At 44.5% G+C, this 21,034-nt stretch overlaps 1 protein-coding gene across 2 annotated transcripts in view; it reads left to right on the top strand.

Moving 5' to 3' along the window:
• GSK3B (glycogen synthase kinase 3 beta) overlaps nt 1-21,034 on the top strand; it is a 180,520-nt gene that overhangs the window by 116,789 nt on the left and 42,697 nt on the right. For both annotated transcript variants that reach the window (XM_064143375.1, XM_064143374.1), the window contains exon 7: nt 9,409-9,506. In XM_064143375.1, the coding sequence (XP_063999445.1) occupies nt 9,409-9,506 (98 nt within the window). The remainder of the gene's footprint in view (nt 1-9,408; nt 9,507-21,034) is intronic.

Raw genomic sequence — 21,034 nt, 5'->3', positions numbered from 1 at the left:
CAGCAGACCTGGGACTGTTATTAAAAACAAGGCACTGGGAAATAAACCATTTGATTTTTTTTTTTTTGTAATCCCTGTTGCCAAATAGCTACTAATCCAGAGCTTTGTCTGCCTGTCTTAATGATTTTAAGGGATTTTTTTCAGTGGTCAGGCACAAGCATTTTTGTCACTTGGATGCCCTCATAGCTTGTAGAGTTTGGGCCTTTGTGCACCTTTGACTGTGAATTCTGCATGTCTCTAAAGCTTACTGAGGATGGCAGCACTTTTGTTTCTGTGGCTGATTTGCAGGTAGTTAGAGGATTTTGCACACCAGCCCCTTCAGCTGTCCCTTTACTGTTCTGGCTGAAGCTTCTTCCTTGCAGGTCTGTGTGTTGCACTACCCCAGAGTATGCTGTTGGCATGTCGTTGCCTATGCTGGTCACATGAGTGCTGCTTTCCTGCTGAAAAACTGTGGGATGACTGCCCACATTGCCATCTAACATCCTGGGTTAAACACAGGTGCTGAAGTGCAGCGATGGGGGCAGGTGTGTCTGTTGCCACATCATCCACTTGCTTAAAAAGAAGTTGTGCAGTTAAGCTTTAGCTCTGTAATACCTTGAGTACTGTGTCCAGTTCTGGGCTCCTGAATTCCATAGAGATGTTGAGGTGCTGGAATGCATCCAGAGAAGGGTGAGAAAGCTGGTGAGAGGCCTGGTGAGGAGAGGCTGAGGGAGCTGGGGGTGTGCAGCCTGGAGAAGAGGAGGCTCAGGGGTGACCTCATTGCTCTCTACAACTACTTGAAGGGAGGCTGTAGCCAGGTGGGGGTCGGTCTCTTCTCCCAGGCAACCAGCAACAGACAATTTTTTTACTAGGTTAGGTGACTTGCCAGAAGAGGGCTCATAAGAATGTGGCAGTACTTTGAGAACAGGAGCCTGCTGCTCTCCAGGCTGGTGAGAGTTGAGAGTATTTCAGAGGGAAGATTTATAGCCACTGGTAGGGAAAGATTGATCTGTGTGGCTTCTCCCTTCAGAAATAAGTATCATGAAGTTACTCTTTCACTTTCCTAATGAGCACTAAAATGGAAGGAAGGAGAGAGTATTTAATCTCAGCAGTCTGAAGCATAAGCTTTTCTGAAGATGTGCATAATTGTACTGTCTCAGTTTCTTAGGGAAGAACCATGATGAATCCCAAACCTGTTGGCAAACGGTATAAAAGTATTTGCTTCTGTCTTAGGTGGCAGCTTCCAATGCTGAAAATCAGCATATGCATACATTAACTGACCTGGACTATAACCTGTCGTGGTAATGTCATCTCTTCACTGCAGAAGAATAGAGATAGCTGTTTAGCTTTTGTTTCAAATACTGGAACAGGCATGGCTTTCTAAGGATTTTCAGCTTCAGCCTTATTCTCTCTCCATAATCTGTGGCTCTTTGGTGGCTTGATGTGCAAGCCCTCCTGCTTTAGTAGCATGTGTGCCTGTAATCAATTTTTTTCCTCTTGTTCTGACATTCTAAAGATGGTTTCAAATAACCAGCAGTGAAAAGCACCATGCGCTCTGTCATTTGGCAGGTAGAACCTGTTTGTGGAATTAAAGCTAAGGGGTTTATTTTGCAATTTGTCATGCCAGGTGCCTATTTTCCTTTTCTTACCTTCTCTAATACTGTGATGATATTCAAAACACAAGGGAATTCTGCAGATGACATTGCACAAGTTAATATTCAGCTAACAACTGAAGACTGAGAAAGTACTAGAAACAAATTAAGACAAGTTTTGTGTTCTGTGAGGCTATATGAATGTGTGCTTAAATTAGTTTAGGTAGTGTATGTGATAATGTTGTTGGTAGTGTTCCTCAGTCTACAAAAGGTACTCTAATGTGTGAAACTATCAGAAATAAGCATATCTGAAGGGTGCTTTTGGCTGGCACTTCAATTTACTCTCCGTATTTAGGCTTTCTCTGAATCTATGAAGAATGTAGCCTTGCTTACTTCCTCCTACTTAAAATCAGTAGTTTTCATTATTAAGGTGTCCCTGCCCATGTCAGGGGAGTTGGAGCTAGATGACCCTTGTGATCCCTTCCAACCCTGACTGATTCTATGATTTTCTCCTAAAATTTCATGTTGTCCCAACTAGCTTGGCGTAAGGATCATCTGTTGACTTGGTAAGGTTCCCAAGTTAGGAGCAGGTGTTGATCTGTTGGAGAGTAGGAGAGCTCTGCAGAGGGACCCTGCCAGGCTGGATGGGTGGGCAGAGGCCAATGGGATGAGATTGAACAAGGCCAAGTGCAGGGTTCTACACTTTGGCCACAACAACCCCAAGCAGCACTACAGGCTGGGGACAGAGTGGCTGGAGAGCAGCCAGGCAGAGAGGGACCTGGGGATACTAGTAGGTAGTAGCTGAACATGAGGCAGTAGTGTGCCCAGGTGGGCAGGAGAGCCAATGGCATCCTGGCCTGGGTCAGGCAGAGTGTGGCCAGCAAGACAAGAGAGGTTATTCTTCCCCTGTACTCAGCACCACACCATACTGTGTCCAGTTCTGGGCTCCCCAATTCAAGAGAGATGTTGAGGTGCTGGAACGTGTCCAGAGATGGGTGACAAAGCTGGTGAGGGACCTGGAATACAGCCCTGTGAGGAGAGGCTGAGGGTGTGCAGCCTGGAGAAGAGGAGGCTCAGGGGTAACCTCGTTGCTGTCTACAACTAGCTGAAGGGAGGCTGTAGCCAGGTGGGCGTTGGTCTCTTCTGCCAGGCACTCAGCAAGAGAACAAGGGGACAGAGTCTCAAGTTGTGCCAGGGGAGGTCTAGGCTGGATGTTAGGAGGAACTTCTTGGCAGAGAGAGTGATTGGCATTGGAATGGGCTGCCCAGGGAGGTGGTGGAGTTGCCATCCCTGGAGGTGTTGAAGCAAAGCCTGGCTGAGGCACTTAGTGCCATGGTCTTGTTGCTTGGACAGGGCTGGGTGCTAGGTTGGACTGGATGATCTTGGAGGTCTCTTCCAACCTGGTAGATTCTATGATTCTTACCTTGTTTATTACCCAGTTGTGAACAGGTAATTGCACTGGAGGTTTACTTTGAAAGATTCTTGGCCTGTAACAGCTAACTGCAAGTATGCTAAGGCATAAAACAGTCTGGGAAGGAGATGTCAAAACCTGATATTAACTACTTTATCACTTAAGTAATTTGTCTTTAAATGTAGAATTTAGTACATTGTTTACCTTAGGCTTGAAAAATATGACTGTCCAAATTTGGAAGATAAATTTTAAAATGCAAGGTTCAAAGATGGGGGTGGGGGAAGGCAAACTATTCTGGAGCCCAGTTTTATTCCAATTAAAGTCCATGGAATAAATTCTGTCAGGTTTCAGCAGAGCTGAAGTGTCTCTGTTTATTGTACATTGCTCCCCAGAGCTGTATAAATACCAGTGTAAATTGTATTTTGTTGCGGTCCATGCTTGGAGCTGCCTCTGCTTTCTGGCTTTCATTGAGGATGCTTCAAGGGTTTGTTCACTTCCTTGCCCAGGGAACGTTGCCCAACACCTAATTTGGAAGTCAGTGAAATTACACTTCTGGAAAAAAGGAGAATTTGGAATGCCTGTAGCTTGTTTCAGTGCATGTTTAAAGTGTTAGCAAAACGCATCAAGGGAAATTAGACATTTCAACAAGGCATTAAATTGCCCAGAATTTCACTGCAGGAATCATGGAATTGATAAGGTTGGAAGAGACTTCTAAGATCATCCGGTCCAATCTAGTGCCCAGCCCTGCCCAATCAACTAGACCATGCCATTAAGTGCCTCAGGCAGTCTTTTCTTGCACGCCTCCAGGGACAGTGACTCCAACACCTCTCTAGGCAGCCCATTGCAATGGCGAATCACTCTCTCTACCTAAGTTTCTCATAGATTTGTTGTACTATTGATGTAATAACCCTGTCACAAATCCAGAATGCATTCCTCAGACTTCCCCAGCTCATTCCTCATGACCTTTGGCCTTTCTTTCTCTTCCCCTGCCATGCCCTTGCCTTTCTCATGTACACTCTGCTGTTTCTGCTTGATATTCTTGCTTGACCAAGGACCTGTCATAGGATCAGTCAGGGTTGGAAGGGACCACAGGGATCATGTAGTTCCAACCCCCCTGCCATGCCCACGGACAGCCTACCCTAGATCAGGCTGGCCAGAGCCTCATCCAGCCTGGCCTTAAACCCCTCCAGGGATGGGGCCACAACGACCTCTGTGAGCAACCCATTCCAGGCTCTCACCAGTCTCATGCTGAACAACTTCCTCCGCACGTCCACTCTCAATCTCCCCACCTTCAGCTTTGCCTCATTCCCCCTAGTCCTGTCACTATCTGATATCCTAAACAGTTCCTGCCCAGCTTTTCTGTAGGCCCCTTTAGATACTGGAAGGCCACAATAAGACCTGTATGTTCTTTGACCTCTTTGCAGCTGCAGTTTGGCAGGGTAAGGAAACACCCAGTGCATCCTGCAGGGACTGAGCCCTTCTCTCCTAGTGCAGCATGCTCTCCCCACCATTTTCTCAAAATTAAGGACTTTTGACATTCAGACTTGTTTGAAATGACTCAGTGGAGTGAAAAGGCGTTTAGGGAGACTGGTAAAGGATAAATCAGTACAGAGCCAACTTTATGGAGTAGCCAAAGTGGAAGATTATTTTAAATTTATTTTTTAAAGTCACAGTCTAAAGCAAAAGGGAAAGATGCTAATGTAGTTTCAGAAATTTAAAAAGAAGTGAGCTGTGGATGCTGAATAATTCTTATGTCAGCTTTGGGTTGTGTATGCTCTGTCAAATACTTTAGTCAAGTAATGAGTAGACTTGATACTCTTAAAAGCCTTTTCCAGCTGATATCATTCAATAACTACAAGTTGCTGTCTACAACTACCTGAAGGGAGGCTATAGCCAGGTGGGGGTTGGTCTCTTCTGCCAGGCACCCAGCAATAGAACAAGGGGACAAAGTCTCAAGTTGTGCCAGGGGATGTCTGGGCTGGATGTTAGGAGGAAGTTGTTGGCAGAGAGAGTGATTGGCATTGGAATGGGCTGCCCAGGGAGGTGGTGGAGTTGCTGTCCCTGGAGGTGTTGAAGCAAAGCCTGTCTGAGGCACTTAGTGCCATGGTCTGGTTGATTGGATAGGGCTAGGTGCTAGGTTGGACTAGATGATCTCTGAGGTATCTTCTAACCTGGTTGATTTTATAATTCTATGATACCTGTTTCCTTCCCCTATATTGTTTCTTTTTCAGTGCAAAATAAGGATTGAAGCTTTAGGATAACATTTATCCTTTGTACTAAGTTTAAAGGAATCAGCTTTTTAATGACCTTTTAAGTGCTCTGCTTAGTATCTTTAATCTTTTTCTTCAATACCTCTGAAGAAAGTTGTGCCCTCTGTTGAACTGTTGTGGCATTTCCTATAAAATCAATATTCACGGGATGGTGTAAAACGTGATTCTTTGCATCCATCTTTTGTTGTGTCCATCCAAAAGCTAGAGCCTGTCAGAGCATATTTTAGCAGTTGGATGCTGTTTATATAGAATCATAGAATCAGTCAGGGTTGGAAGGGATCACAAGGATCGTCTAGTTCCTACACCCTTTCCATAGCCAGGGACACCCTACCCTAGAGCAGGCTGCCCACAGCCTCATCCAGCCTGGCCTTAAACCCCTGTGATACTTCCTTTTGTTGTCCAGAAGAGATCTTAGCACCTTGGTGTGTATCTCAGCTTTTAGTGCATATGAGTAAAAGATGAGAAAGCACAGTCTGGTATGTTTGCTAGTTGAAATTCAGGGCTCAAAACTGAGGTTATTTCTGTTTGTATTGTGACTAACTTTTTAGGATGAACCCTGATGTGGTGTTTGTATTAAGGCGTTACGAAAAAAATGCATCCATTTGACTTTAAGTGACTGTAAAGGTGACTTTTGAGGGATTTTGGAAGCTTCATCAATAAGTGCTTTTTTTCCTGTCCCATTGAACCATATCTTTCTTGAGAAGTGGGTTCTTCATAGCCCCTCTTTTTAATTTGGTAATGAGGTAAGGATGAATCTGTTCTAAATGGCAGATCCTTTTGTTAGCAGTCTTGAATTTTTGATAGTTTGGTTGTTCGGGGTTTTTTAATTCTTTGCATCAATATCCAGTGCTTGTGACAAAGTGCTAACAGACTGTTTAGAGAACTGTCATTTTCCTTACTTAGACTTTTAGCCGTAGCTGACAGTGTTGTGAGTATCCTGCTTTCCAGTGGCATAGTTTAAATGTACTAGCAGCATAAAAATCTCTGTCATAATGTGGGTTATCTCAGGTTAGAACAGACCTCAGGAGGTTAGTTTTCTGGGTTTTGAGTCATGGCGATGCTACTGTTATTTTGGGGCCTGGTGGAGGAGGAGGAAAGGTTTGATGAGCTCATGAAATTAGGCAAGAGTTCAGAGAAAGGTAGAAGGTGTCTGGTTTTGTTCTTTCCTCTTTGGGGGCATTACAGTGTTGTAGGTTTTATGAATTTTTTGTTAGGCATTGCTTGTTTGAGGTTAGATGTCACTGTAAGGTTTCAAATATACATTGAGCAAACGATGACTTCCTAGCAAGCCTTGCAGTCATGTCTTTTGAACAGTTCTCTGCATCTAGGTGCAATGCTTTTACTGTGAAGCAGCTTAATCTTAAGTGTTTTGTGTGCAATTAAAGCAGACTCTCACAAACATCTACCATGCACTGTATACTGCAATTCAAACTATGTTTCAAAAATAATGCTGTATTCTTGTGATGGTTTGGGTGTTACCTGTCCCCCACAATTAAGAAAATCACCCAGACTAGACTCAGCTGCTGGAAATTGAAGAATAAAGCTTTATATTTACAGCTTAGCACAATATACAAGCAGATATTTACAAGATATACAGCTTATATGCAGAAATGTTGGGGAACGGTCTCTTCTCCCAGGCAACCAGCAACAGAACAAGGGGACATAGTATCAAGTTGTGCCAGGGGAGGTTTAGGCTGGATATTAGGAGGAACTTCTTGGCAGAGAGAGTGATTGGCATTGGAATGGGCTGCCCAGGGAGGTGGTGGAGTTGCCATCCCTGGAGGTGTTGAATCAAAGCCTGTCTGAGGCACTTAGTGCCATGGTCTAGTTGATTGGACAGGGTTGGGTGCTAGGTTGGCCTGGATGATCTTGGAGGTCTCTTCCAACCTGGTTGATTCTATGAAATATACAAGTCCAATAGTAATACAGAAACACAACAACCTTCCCAGAAGCCGGAGTCCCCGGGACGGGCTCCCAACCATCCTTCCATGTCCTTCCCACCCCTCCACCTTACCCCAGACTTTGCCTTGCGTTCAAGGTGAGTTTGGAAGGTTGGCCAGGGGGGTTAGGAAGCAGAAGGATTAGTTTAGGTTAGAGAGAGAAGTGCAGCCCAAAGCCCAAAGAGAGACTCTATTATCTATATTTGTGTTCTTGTGTTTATACATCTCAGCAAGCCTATGAGTGCAGCAGCCGTCACCATTGTTTCCTTTTCACAGCCTATCATCTAGTAGTTCTCACCAAAATATCTCAGCTAGGCTCAAACTAGCACAATTCTCTAGTACAGTGAAATGTGTTTTTGAGTGGCTGTCATAGTAATTCTTATTTCTATGTATGTAAGATAGATCTGTAGCAGATCATAAGGAAGTAGCTGCTAGTGACTACATTTGGCTTTTGGTATATGTGTGAATGTTTGTCAGTGGCTACTTCTAGAGATGCTGTTGACCAGATCTATGACTTGCAGTTCTGTCATCCATCCAAGTTTAGAAATGGAATTACCATAAAGGTTAGGTCCCAATGTGACTGAGTTGGAAAGTCAGTCTCTCAGATCCCTTATTCACCATGTACTGCAGGATACAAGTAATAGAATCATAGAATGGTTTAGGTTTGAAGTGACCTCAGAGATCACCCAGTTCCAACCCCCCACCATAGGCAGGGACACCTCCCACTAGAACAAGTCACTCAAGGCCTCATCGAACCTGAGCTTGAACACCTCCAGGGAGGGAGCATCCACAACCTCCCTGGACAACCCGCTTTAGTGTCCCACCACCCTCACTGTAAGGAAATTCCTCCCAACATCCAGTTTAAACTTCCACTCTGCTGGTTTAAAGACATTACTTCTTGTCCTGACATTACATACATGGAGTACTCATTCATCTGCTTTCAATGTGTGTTATGGAGGCAGAGTATTCAGGTGGCTGAGATGGGAATATATATAAAAATAGAATTATTTTATTTTCCTGAAACCTGCCCCCATAACTATATACAGAAATTAATTTAGTTTTAATTACCAGATTCAGCTTGAGAAGATCTTACAAGATAAATTTGACTATTTCAGAAGTCAGGAGATGAAAATGGCTAAGCAAATAAGCATAGCATTCCCCACTATTAATGAGGCTGAGCCAAGTTTCCTCACAGGTGTACCAGGCTGTCTGAGAGAAAGGGCGCTCCAGATGCGTGTCAGCTGTCTCTCTTTCAAAAGACATCCGGGGCTCCTTAAGGCCTATCAAGCTGCATAAAGGGGGTGCTTATGGTGGGAAGCTGTCCAAAGCAGGGACGGTCCTGTCCCTCAGGAGCTTGTCCTTTGGAGTGCCAGGGGACTCTTTCTGCAGGAACTATTCAGGCGGGAAGTCCCCCAGTATTTATACTCTTCCTAGACAAAGGGCAGAGTTACCACTTCCTAGGCACGAAGCCCACAGCCCATCACCAGCGTGGGCACTGCATGGGCACTGCTCCTGCCCCAAGGGCCCTTTGCTCCTGCCCCCTTCACACCTGCAGGGTGGGGGGGTGGGAATTGGGTTTTCTGCGCCTTTCCTCTGCCATTCAAACCACAGAGGGAGAGGAATTTTGGGGTATACAGGACTCCAGGACAATGTGTGGATGAAAAAGTGAGTCTATTGAACGTTAAGAAACAGTGAAAACAGCAGGCATGATACTGGATGATAGGGATGCACAGTTCATGACCAAAGTGATATTTCTAAAACAACAGAGTTTTGAGAAGTTCTTAATTTTCAGATGGCAAATGTCTTCAGGTCTTGTCCCTACTTGTATAAATTTTAATGTCAATATATTATGACATTTAACATTTGTTTTCTATTTCTCATTTTTTCATGGCTTGTTTTTTAAGAACATTGCTTCATGCCGCATACCACTGTTTTCTAGATTAATGCATAGGAGAGAGATGTGTTTTGTGTTTTAGCTGTATTATATACATTGTTAAATGTGGCAAAGAATAAATTAATTAGGTTAACATTACTGGGGTTTATGTAAATTACCATATATACATGTCTGTGTGTGTTCCTCTGTGATCTGTGTTAGATAGTGTTGTCCTGCTCTGGCAGGAGGATTGAACTCGATGATCTCCTTGGGTGCCTTCCAACCCCTAACATCCTGTGATATACCTTTTAATGATAACTCTTCCTGTCCTCCACTTTTCTAGATGTGTGGTCTGCAGGCTGTGTGTTGGCCGAACTGTTACTAGGACAGCCAATCTTTCCAGGTGACAGTGGTGTGGATCAGCTGGTGGAAATAATCAAGGTATGGAATTTTAAGTATTGTTTTGGTTGTATTATGCCTTGGCAATCATCAGGAAAACATACATTGTTAGAGAGTTGTCAGCATACTTATTCAGTCACCCTTGTGCAGGGAATTGCACATAAGCTGTGTTTGAAAACACTTCTCGCACCTTTCTGATAAATGGCCTTTTTCTGCCTCTCTTGCAGTTATGCACAGTGATACATCATCTCTTAATTATAGAGGGGGCTTTCCCCCTTAAAGGGTTGCACTTTCAGTGTGCTTGGAAATAATGCTTACATACTGAACCAGTATTTACTAATGTGTGATTTTTGTTCTTTAGGAATCTGGGTGTTTGTTGTTTTTCACTTTGTTGCAGCCAGTTAATACTCAGCTTTGAAACCAGCATTACTAAATTTCCTTGTGCCGGATACTTCAGATAGGTAGCCACCCTGTCTTCATTCCAGCTCTTTGAGGTGAAAGGTGGGAAAGGACACTCCTTTTTGCACATGGAGAATCAGGAAATGTAGGACAAAGGTACCTTCCAGCTAGAGAGTCTCGTTTTTCAAGCGAGAAAGATGTTGTGTTTTGGAATACATAACATTTATGTATCACTTATGTCCAAACACAACTTGATTGATTTCATTTAATAAGACGTGAGTATTCTGTGATTCTCAAATTAGAGGCATGGAAGAATAATTCTTACCTTACAAGATTGACGTCTGACTTCTTAGCAGCCTGGCTTCCTTTGCCTTCTTCAACTTCTGCCATGAAGGAGGCAGGATTTCTAGAGAGTGAGCTGAGATGTGTGGACACACCATTTGGCTTCACTGATTTGAGCACCACAAATGGGACTGTATTTCTTCTCTGATTTTGACACGTAACTGCTACCTCTGTGTACGTTTCTGTGGCATACATGTAGAAAAGTCCTCAAAATGTGTGATTGGAAGAGCAGAGCTTCCTACTTGCATCTGCATTATTCACTAGAAGAGGTGCTGGTGTCTTTATCCCTGCTCTAATAGAGTATATGACAGCAGCCAACACCAAGTGGTTGATATGGAGGACATGGGCTGGTGAGGCTCACTGTTTCTGTGTCCCTGCTCTATGGTCTCAGTGGGGTGTACTCTGGCTCATTGCTCTCAACAAGTACTTGAAAGGAGGCTGTAACCAGGTGGAGGTTGGTCTCTTCTGCCAGGCAACCAGCAACAGAACAAGGGGACACAGTCTCACGTTGTGCCAGGCGGAGGTCTAGGCTGGATATTAAGAGGAAGTTGTTAGCAGAGAGAGTGATTGGCATTGGAATGGGCTGCCCAGGGAGGTGGTGGAGTTGTCATCCCTGGAGGTGTTGAAGCAAAGCCTGTCTGAGGCACTTAGTGCCATGGTCTAGTTGATGGGACAGGGCTAGGTGCTGGGTTGGACTAGATGCTCTTGGAGGTCTCATCCAACCTGGTTGATTCTACGATTCTTTCTAGGCTCTTAACCACACATTTCCAGTTTACAACTATGTAAACCTAGCTTCTGTTACAATGGGTTTCTGCCTGCCTTGCTAGAAGTCCTTCAGTCATCATCTTTCATCTGGAGGCTATATATCTTGCACTTACACCTCTTAGGACTTTCTTGATTTCTTCTTACTGCATTTCTTCCCAGTGTATTTCAAGATCAGCATATCCAAGTCAGGCCAGCCAGAGTTGCTGTCAGAAGTAGGACTAAACGATCATAGAATCAGCCAGGTTGGAAGAGACCTCCAAGATCATCCAGTCCAACCTATCACACAGCCCTGTCCAGTTAACTTGACCAACAAGTGACAACTGTTTTACTTTTGAGAAGTCTCTCAGAGCAGTGTGCTGATGTAGTTTATACAATAACCTGTGACGTTTGCCTTTAGCCATTTTCACAAAGTCCTGGTTTGTTTCCTGATAAATGTCTGCCATCCTGTAAAAATCTATCTGGTGGGCTTCTTGTACATACAACTCTTTATATTACCATGACAGTCCTCTTAAGTCCTTCAGTGGCTTGATCAGAAATCTGACAGTAGAACCCTTATCAGCAAAGTCATAATGCTCTACCTTACCGTTGCCCTGACTTTTCACAACGTGGAAGTCAAATAATGGGGAAATAGATGTCGTCTCATTATTGATGTACTTGCCAAGAAGAGATTGTGGCTTGGGTCAAAGTTTGCTAGAGCACGTTATCGTGGAATCTGAGTTGGATGTTCTCTGTTCTCCAGTACTAAAAGTAAATGTCTGTGACCTAATAATTTTATAGCACCTATTTGCTGTGATTTTTATGATTCTACTTTGTTTACATTCAAATTATTTTGAAGCAGAGGAGTAATAAAATCACTGATAGCTTATGCACCATAGATGATGACACTTAAATGACGCCACCACGAGTGGTGTGATAACATCTACTGACCAGTTTATAGCTGTGTATGTAGTATATTGCCTGTATACTGGAAAACTAAATCCTTTTGTCAGTACAGCTGAAGGATTATCCAGCGTAAAGGCTTGAACTTCAGTAAATTATAGCTTGAGATGGCTGTTTTCACCTCAGCAAAAACAGTTCTGATTAATTTCTTCAAAGCCATAAAGTAGGATCATCGTCATCCATACAAGTGTTACATTGGGGTTTTCTTACCTTTTGTTACATATGGTATCCTCCTACATGTAGAAATTAAGTGAAACAAAAGTAGAGATAACTGCATTTTATAGTAAGTCTCTTCAGTTACAAAGTTACAGTACTGAGGTGGTATGTTTTAGGAAAGCCTGGTGTAAATCTTACAGCAGTAGTCACAAAACAAAGGATGTTAGATGGAAAGTGTGAGCCTGGATGGATGGGTGTTCTTCAGAGAAGGACCTGGGAGACCTGGTGGATAAAAAGTTCACTGTGAGCCAGCAATGTGCCCTTGTGGCTAGGAAAGCCAACAGTATTCTGGGGTGCATCAAGTAGTGTGTGGCAAGCAGGTCAGAGGAGGTTCTCTTCCCTCTCTACTCTGCTTTAGTGAGGTCATATCTGTATTGTGTCTGCTTCTGCCCCCCCTAGTTTGAGATGGGGAGCTCCTGAAGACAGTCCAGTGGAGTATCACAAAGATGATGAGGGGACTGGAGCATCTCAGGAGACACTGAAAGACCTGGGGCTGGACCTTCTCTAGGCTGGGCCTGGAGCTGATGGGGAATCTTTTATCAGTGCTGATCAGTACATAAAAGGTGGAAGCCATGAGGGCTGGGCTCTTCTCTGTGGTGTCCAGTGATAGGACATAAGACAAGGGTCAGTAGGTACAAACTGTAACACAAGAGGTTTGACTGGAACATAAGCAAAAACTTTGCGACTGCCAGAGCATGGGACCAGGCTGCCCAGAAGTTGGAGTCTCCTTTGGAGACTTTCAGAGCCTTCCTGGACATGTTCCTGTGCAACTTGCTCTAGGTGATCTTTGACAGGGGGGTTGGGCTACATTTCCAGAGGTCCCTTTCAACATTGTAGCATTCTGTGAGATACTGTCTGGGGAATTACATGAACTTGGCAATGAGATGCTTCCATTATAATGTCATACTCACCAATAGATTCTTTTTATAGTGGAAGTAGAAGGAGAACAGCACTTTTATCCTCCAATTTCAAGTATTTTTTCCTCAATTTTCCATTCTGCCAGACAGGGATCTGTCCTATCTGGTATGTATCTCTTAGAAATGACCATTAATCAAATTGAACAGATTTGTTTTTCATATCTGCAAAGTAGTCATGGAACATTCTGTCTTTTGCACTCCCAGTATAATGCTTACCTTTTGAGTTAGGTTTGACAGGTTAGCATAAAAACTGCAGCCTGTGTTTCCTGAGCAAGCTTGGGTTCTGCAACCTCAATACAGCTGAAGACATGCAGTTCTGCAACATAAAAATTACCAGAAGTGTTAAGTCTTGGGCCCAACATGGAATCATAGAATCATTTTGTTTGGAACAGACCTTTAGAGTTAGATAATGGTTGGACTAAAAGATCTTACTGAGTCTGCTGCCTAAACCATGTCCCTCAGCACCACATCTCTGCATCTTTTAAACACTTCCAGGGATGAGGGTTAAACCACCTCCCTGGGAAGCCTATTCCAGGGTTTGAGACCTCTTTTAGTGAAGAAGCTTCTTGTAATATGCAACCTAAGCATCCCCTGGTGCAACTTGAGGCCCTTTCTCTCATCCTATCACTTGATACTAGGGAGAAGAGATGAGCATCTGCCTCGCCCCAATGACCTTTCACATAGTCTCCCCTCAGCTTCCTTTTCTTCCAGCTAAACAACCCCGGTTCCTTCAGCCATTCCTCACAAGTCCTGTTTTCCAGATGCTTCACCAGTTGTTTTGCCTTCTCTGAACATTCTCCTGGACCTTGGTGTCCTCCTTGTGGTGAGGTGCTCAAAAGTGAACCCAGTAATCAAGGTGTAGCCTCACCAGTGCCGAGTCCAGGGAGACAATCACTTCCCTGGTCCTGCTGCTCACACTGTTCCTGAGACAGACTAGGATGCTGTTGGCCTTCTTGGCTATCTGGGCATACATGCTGGCTCATTTTCAGACATGTGTGGATCAACAATGCCATATTTTTCCCCTGCTGGGCAGCTTTACAGGCACTCCGAGTCAGACCTGTAGCATTGTTGTTGTGACTCTGGTGCAGGACCTGGTACTTGACCTTATCAAACCTCATCCAGTTGACCTTGACCCATCAATCCAGCCAGTCCAGGTGCTTCTTCTAAGTCTTTCTACCCTTCAGCAAATCAACATTCCAACCTAGCTTAGCATCTGTCCTGGAGGGGATTTCTCTTTCCCTCCCCTGTTAGGGGGAGGTGAGAAATTAATTTGAGGCGGTTTTGATTTTTTATAAAATTATTTATTAAAATTAATATTTACAAATTTACACCATCCCCAACCACTATGAAATCAGGTTCGTTGCAAAGTTATGAAAATAGCTTTGGGATATATTTACAGGGATTGATTATTAAATGGGAATATCAAATTATGAACAATTATTGACAGAGCGAAAGATTCCTTAGGCTTAATGCCTCTTAACCACTCTAGTGTTTGCCCAGTAGGGGCTGAAACTGTGTGTGCTCTTCAGATAGAGATAACTTATATTACAAAGGTATCAAAGCTTACTTAGGTGTGATGCTCTTGAGTATTAATCATTAATCACCCTCCTGGGAATCTGTCTCAGCGTGTGCCCAGTATTTGGGGTCTTGGTATAGCTGGAGTCTGTCCCGGCTTGCAAGGGGTGATAAAGGTTTTCCCAGTCTTCCCAGTCTTCCCAGTCTCTGGGGTAAATAGAGTTTCTCTAACCTTCTCTCCTGGGGTGAAGTGGGCTCTGCCTCGGTGCTGTGGCTTCTGGATGCTGTGCGTGTCCAGTGATGGTCAGCTGGCAGAATTCCAGGTGCAGGAGAAGGATTTGTCCATGTAACCTCTGACACGGTTTGGGCAGCTAGCAGGCTGCGTTTGCAGGTTTGCAGACAGTCTGAGGGTCTGCTGGGCCTGGGTCTTTCCAGAGTCACAGGATAGCTGGCAAGCAGTATTTATGCCGGGCTGCAGGGTCTATGCCGTGCTGCATGGAGATTTAACTCCGTAGCTGAATCAAGATGGCTCTAGGCTTTAGGCAGGGGGTCCCTCCCCATATATGTGTGGTGCAGGCATGAATGTGCTCTGCTTCTCAAAGGGCTCGCAGGTAGCATGACTGCGCCTTGAGACCAATGCATGAGGTGTGAGCCTCTGTAATGCTTGCAGGTGAGTCAGGCCTGATCCTTTGTCTAGGCCATGCAAGCAGGTCAGTGCAGCAGGATGCTGCTGTGGGTCAGAGCTGAGTCTAAATGCTCTAAGCTTCTGAACTGGTAAACAGTCTGGCCCGTCTGAGCAGACAGAACTGACCACGTGGTGCTGCTATGCACCCCTCTTTATAGGCTCTGGGCCAAGATTCGTGGCTCGTTGGACATCTAAAATGACCAATCAGGTTGGCAGTAAGCCAAACCTTGCCCCAATAGGAAATACAGACATGCCTGGACCTCCCAATAGGGGATTAGCTGGGCGGACCCCAGGGGTACACGGGCTGGGTGTGTGTGTGTTACACAACTTGTTTGCTGCCTCGTGGGTCCTGGCAGAAAAACATGTCTGGGCATGTAGAGGCATGGTGAAGCCTCAGTTCTGGGGCTGCTGCCCCTCCACCACAGCATCATTAGGTAAGTGAGGGTGTGCTCAGTCTCCTGGTCCAGATGGCTAATAAATGTGGTCCCAACACTGAGCCCTGGAGAACACCACTTGTGACATTTTATAAGATTTGCTTCTGTAAAAGGATTCATTAAAAGAAAAAAAACCACAGACAAACAAGGAAAAATCCCACAAAAACAAAACAAACAAAAATAAAAACAACAACCAAAAAAAAAAAAAAAACCACAAAAACCACACAGCCCAAAGAAAAAAACATAAACACAAAAAAACCACTTTAGAATTGTAGAATAAGTCAGGGTTGGAAGGGACCACAAGGATCATCCAGTTCCAATCCCCCTGCCATGCCTGGGGACACCCTACCCTAGAGCAGGCTGGCCAGAGCCTCATCCAGCCTGGCCTTAAACACCTCCAGGGATGGGCCCTCAACCACCTCCCTGCGCAACCCATTCCAGCCTCTCACCACTCTCATGCTCAACAACTTCCTCCACACGGCCACTCTGAACCTACCGATCTCCAGCTTTGCTCCATTCCCCCTGGTCCTCTCCCTGATAGCCTAGCTTCTTTGTAGGTCCCCTTCAGATGCTGGAAGGCCACAAGAAGGTCACTTTGGAGCCTCCTCTTCTGCAGACTGAGCAGCCCCAACTCTTTCAGTCTGTCCTCATAGCAGAGCTGCTCCAGCCGTCTGAGCATCCTCCTGGCCCTTCTCTGGACATGCTTCAGCACATCCACATCCCTCTTGTAATTGGAGCTCCAGAACTGGATGCAGTACTCCAGGTGGGGTCTCAGCAGAGCGGAGTAGAGGGGGAGAATCACCTCCCTCACCCTGCTGGCCACACTTCTGATGCAGCCCAGGCTCTGGTTGGCCCTGCGGGCTGCAAGTGCACACTGCTGGCTCATGTTGAGCTTCTGTTCCACCAGCACCCCCAAGTCCCTTTCCTCAGGGCTGCTCTCCAGCCACTCACTGCCCAGCCTCAATTTGTGCTTGGCATTGCCTCGACCCAGATGCAGGACCTTGCACTTGGTCTTGTTGAACCTCTTGAGGTTGGCTTGTGCCTACCTCTCCAGCCTGTCCTGGTCCCTCTGGATGTCATCCCTGCCCTCCAGCCTGTTTGCTGCACCACACGGCTTGGTGTTGTCAGCAAACTTGCTGAGGCTGCACTCAGTGCCTCTGTCTATGGCACCCACAAAGATGTTGAAGAAGACTGGTCCCAGGACTGATCCCTGAGGGATTCTGCTTGTTACTGGCCTCCACTTGGACATGGATCTATTGACAGCCAGTCTTTGAGTGTGGCCATCAAGCCAGTCCTTTATCCATCTTGTGGTCCACCCATCAAACCCATGTGTCACCAGCTTGGAGACCAGGATGTGGTGCAGGACAGTGTCAGAGGCCTTGCTCAGGTCCAGGTAAATTACATCAGTTGCTTGCCCCTCATCTATTAATTACAGATACTGTACACTTCATTTGCTGCCATGGAACATTACTGTTTAAACAGATGTATTTTAGTACTACGTTGTAAGTGAAGCAGAGAAGAATGACAGTGAAGTTTGTAAGAGGTTGCAGGCTGAGATCTGTGAGCTGCTCTTTGACTATCTTGGAGTTGTGCTTTTCACATAGCTTCATTGAAACTATGTCTGAAACTTAAGGGCAGAGAAAATGGAGTATTTTAACCTCCCTAAAAGGCATATAGCAAAAAAATACTTATCCACACATTTGGAAATGCCTCTGGCTTCCATCCCTTAAATTTACTTCATTCCACTACAAGAGAGGTCACTTAGAAACTTTTCTGCTTGCTCCTCTGAATTCAGGATAACTGACTTACTGTCATTCATTTAGCACTTCTTGAGCCAAAATAAATTTTTCAGTTGTCTTTTCATTCGTTTGCTCAGCTTTGGTTATGCAGCATTCATTTCACAACACAGCAGTTGATTGCTATACCTGGGTCTGAAGTTTTTTGCATTAGGCTGGAGCATGACTTCAAAATGATAGCACATTAAACTAGCTTTCCCTTCTCATGCAATTCTTAATATGTATGGCCTGTATCAGCAATGGTGTGACCAGCAGGAGTAGGGAGGTGATTATGCCCCTGTACTCCGCACTTGGGAGACCACAGCTCGAGTACTGTGTCCAGTTTTGGTCACCACAGTATAGGAGGGACATTGAGGTGCTGGAGCAGGTGCAGAGAAGGGCAACAAGGCTGGGGAGAGGTCTGGAAAACATCACCTAAGAAGAGCGGCTGAGGGAGCTGGGCTTGTTTAGTCTGGAGAAGAGGAGGCTTGAGAGGGGTCCTTACTGCCCTCTACACTACCTGAAGGGAGGTTGTAGTGAGGCTGGAGCTGGTCTCTTCTCCCCAGTTACTAATGATAGGACAAGAGGAAACTGCATCAGGTTGCATGAGGGGAGGTTTAGGTTGGCTGTTGGGAGGAAGTTCTTTCCTGAGCAGGTGGTCAGGCACTGGAACAGGCTGCCCAGGAAGGTGGTGGAGTTGCCATCCCTGGAGGTGTTTAAAAGGAGAGTGGATGTGGTGCTTGATACTGTGGTCTAGTGATGAAGGATGCTGGGGTGAAGGTTGGACTGGATGATCCTGGTGATCCTTTCCAACCCTGGCAATTCATAGTGATGAGATGTTGTGCTGAGGGATTTGGTTTAGTCAGGGAGCTGTCAGTGTGAAACCAATGATTGGACTCAATGATGCTGAAGGTCTTTTCCAAACTAAGAAATTCTGTGATTAAAACAACATCTGCTCTATAGCTGTGTACACAAAGATAGAATTTCTGTGATTTGTCAGTCAGCATAGCTTGTCCTTCCTTTGGGCTGCAGGTACAACATCCTCAGTCTCTTGCTGCACCAGAAGCATTTTTTAAAGAGTCATAGAGTCATCTGGGTTGGAAGGGACTTAAAAAGATCATCTAGTCCAACCCCTCTGCAGTAAGAAGGGCCATGCTTAATGAGATCAAGTCACCAAGAGCTCTGTCGAACCTGATCTTGAGTGTCTCCATGGATGGGGCCTCAACCACTTCTCTGGGGAACTTATTCCTAACATCTGATATAAATCTGTTTTTCTCTAGTTTAAAACTGTGGGCCCTCATCACTGCTGGCCTTTGTAAACAGTCCATCTCCAGACTTCTTGCAGGCCACCTTCAAGTACTGGAAGGTGGTAATTAGGTCTCCTCGGAGCCTTCTCCAGGCTAAGCAACCCCAGCTCCCTCAGCCTGTCCTCGTATGAGAGGTGCTCCATCCCCCAGTCATTTGTGTGACCCCCCTCTGGACCTGCTCCATTAGGTCCATGTTCTTCCTGTACTTAAGGCTCCAGAGCCAGATGCAGTGCCTTTGTCAGAATTTTATTCTCCTCCAACAGGCTTCACATAGCTTCATTTCAAGCAGTCTTTCAAAATCATTTCCCTCCAGTTTCTCCAGGCCTATTGCATATATGCAGACTGCTCTAAAAAAATCTAAAACCACAGCATAATGTTTGTGTGAATCAAAAGACAGTCCTTTTAACCTTGTTTTTTTGAGTGCTCCTATTTCTTTAAAGAGGGTCTTTCCAGATGTTCTCAATCTGTCTGGGGAGAGAGATCCTTGACTGCTCATTCCTGACAAAATGATGTTCAGTATGGTGAAATACAGTTGTGGAGCTCCATCTGAAGAAATAATTTATCCCAAGTACACTCCTCTTGAATATTTATACTATGTGCTGTTCTTTTTCCAGAGGTTGATCTTGAATGGTGACTCTTCTTATTTTTAGCTCATGCTAGCTATTCCAAATGTTAGGTTATCCCATTGCTGGGAATATCTCAAATGGGTAACCTGATAGATTCATTAAAATTCATGCCCCTGATGGCTTTTAAGTGACATCTCCTGCAGAAATGTGTTCAGCTTCTGAAGCAGGCACAGTGGCAGTGTGGATTTCATCAGTGGTTGTGTAAGGAAATTATGTACAAGTAAACACAGCAGTCATATGTCCCCTTCCAGCAGCTCAGAGGGGGTGCACACAGCATCAATGTCTACAGGACTTTTGTGAAAGCTTGGAACCTTGGGGGCATTCCTAAACCACCTCTCCTGCAGTGCTACAAAACCAAAATTTCTGAACCCTGTAGCACCCCAAAACCATCAAGGAAAATCTATCTGGGTTGTGTTCCCTCAAGAGAAGTTATAAACTCTTCAGCCACAGTTCCCACAGGAAGTAGTTCCCTTTGCAAAAAAGGGACTTTTGGAAGTGTGATGTTTTGTTTCATAACATAAAAATTGACTTCTCAAAGGTTCTGTTTAGTACCTCTTGCTCCCCACAACAACAGAATAAAAAATGTTGAAAAAATCATCTCTGTCACAAAAAGGAAGCAGCAGTAATTTTCTGAGCAGCCCTTGGACAGAGGGAGGATAGCATCTGCCAATTTTCCTTGTCCTGTCTTTGCAGTATATGGAAAAAGGTATTTCTGACAATCTAGAGCATCATCAACTGACTTGTGAAAATTGCAGGAAGGAGTTGTCAAAGGGGTTTTTGTTTGTTTGGGTCTTTTGGTTCCTAGGGGACTGTGATGATTCTCTGCACCAAAACTAGCATTTCATGGTAGTTTGTGAGAAATAATACAATCTTTTCCCCATAGTTCTTGGAGTGGGAGGAGAAAAGGGGGAAAAATGCATTAAAAGACAAGCTCAGTAGTATCAGGAGTCCTATCTGTATGTAACTTTCTAGTCTCTGACAGATTTTACTGAGCCAAATGCTAAGTATAGTCTGCAATTATAATATATGGCTCATGCTTAAATGTCAAGGTACTATTTTGAGCTCAGTTTTTTAAAACAAAATAAATTCAGTTGCAGTAGTTAATGGGGAGAGGAGCCATCTCTTCTGGGAGAAAAAGCAGTAGGAGAACATGTTTCATTTTTATTGGATGTGGTCCTCTGCTGCATCAGAAATGGACTTTCTCTCCTCATCCCTAAGGGAATTTTCCTGAGGCTTTTTTCCCTGATGTCCCTGCACATCACAATTTGGCTGTTCCTGTGCCTCTTGTAATTCATCTTTTCAGTTCTTGCAGGCAGTGTAAGAAAGAGAGATAAGATTCAGCAATTATATGCGTGTCAGCAGTGACAGTGGGTTTCTTCCTGTTCCTGATGTATAGCTGCTCTCATGTTTGTGAATAGAAGAAATTTCTATCTTTAGTTGGCTTTTATTTTGTTTGACAAGAGAGTGTTTCTGAAAGAAAGTATATATAAAATTGGTAAGTTTTCTTTTTCTGTGACAAACCTCTTGAATTATTTCAAAGCTGATCTGTGTTTACTGCTTTAAAATGCCTGCACCGTGATTTTTTTTAAAGTAACTATTTGACACACTTCTCAACTTTCTGAAGAGGTACAGAGATGTTTGGAGAAGTAT

This window comes from Pogoniulus pusillus, chromosome 5 (assembly GCF_015220805.1).
Source record: "Pogoniulus pusillus isolate bPogPus1 chromosome 5, bPogPus1.pri, whole genome shotgun sequence".
In the NCBI taxonomy this organism is placed as follows: Eukaryota; Metazoa; Chordata; class Aves; order Piciformes; family Lybiidae; genus Pogoniulus; species Pogoniulus pusillus.
Note: the sequence above shows the minus strand (reverse complement) of the source record. Positions and strands in the feature narration are given on the sequence as shown.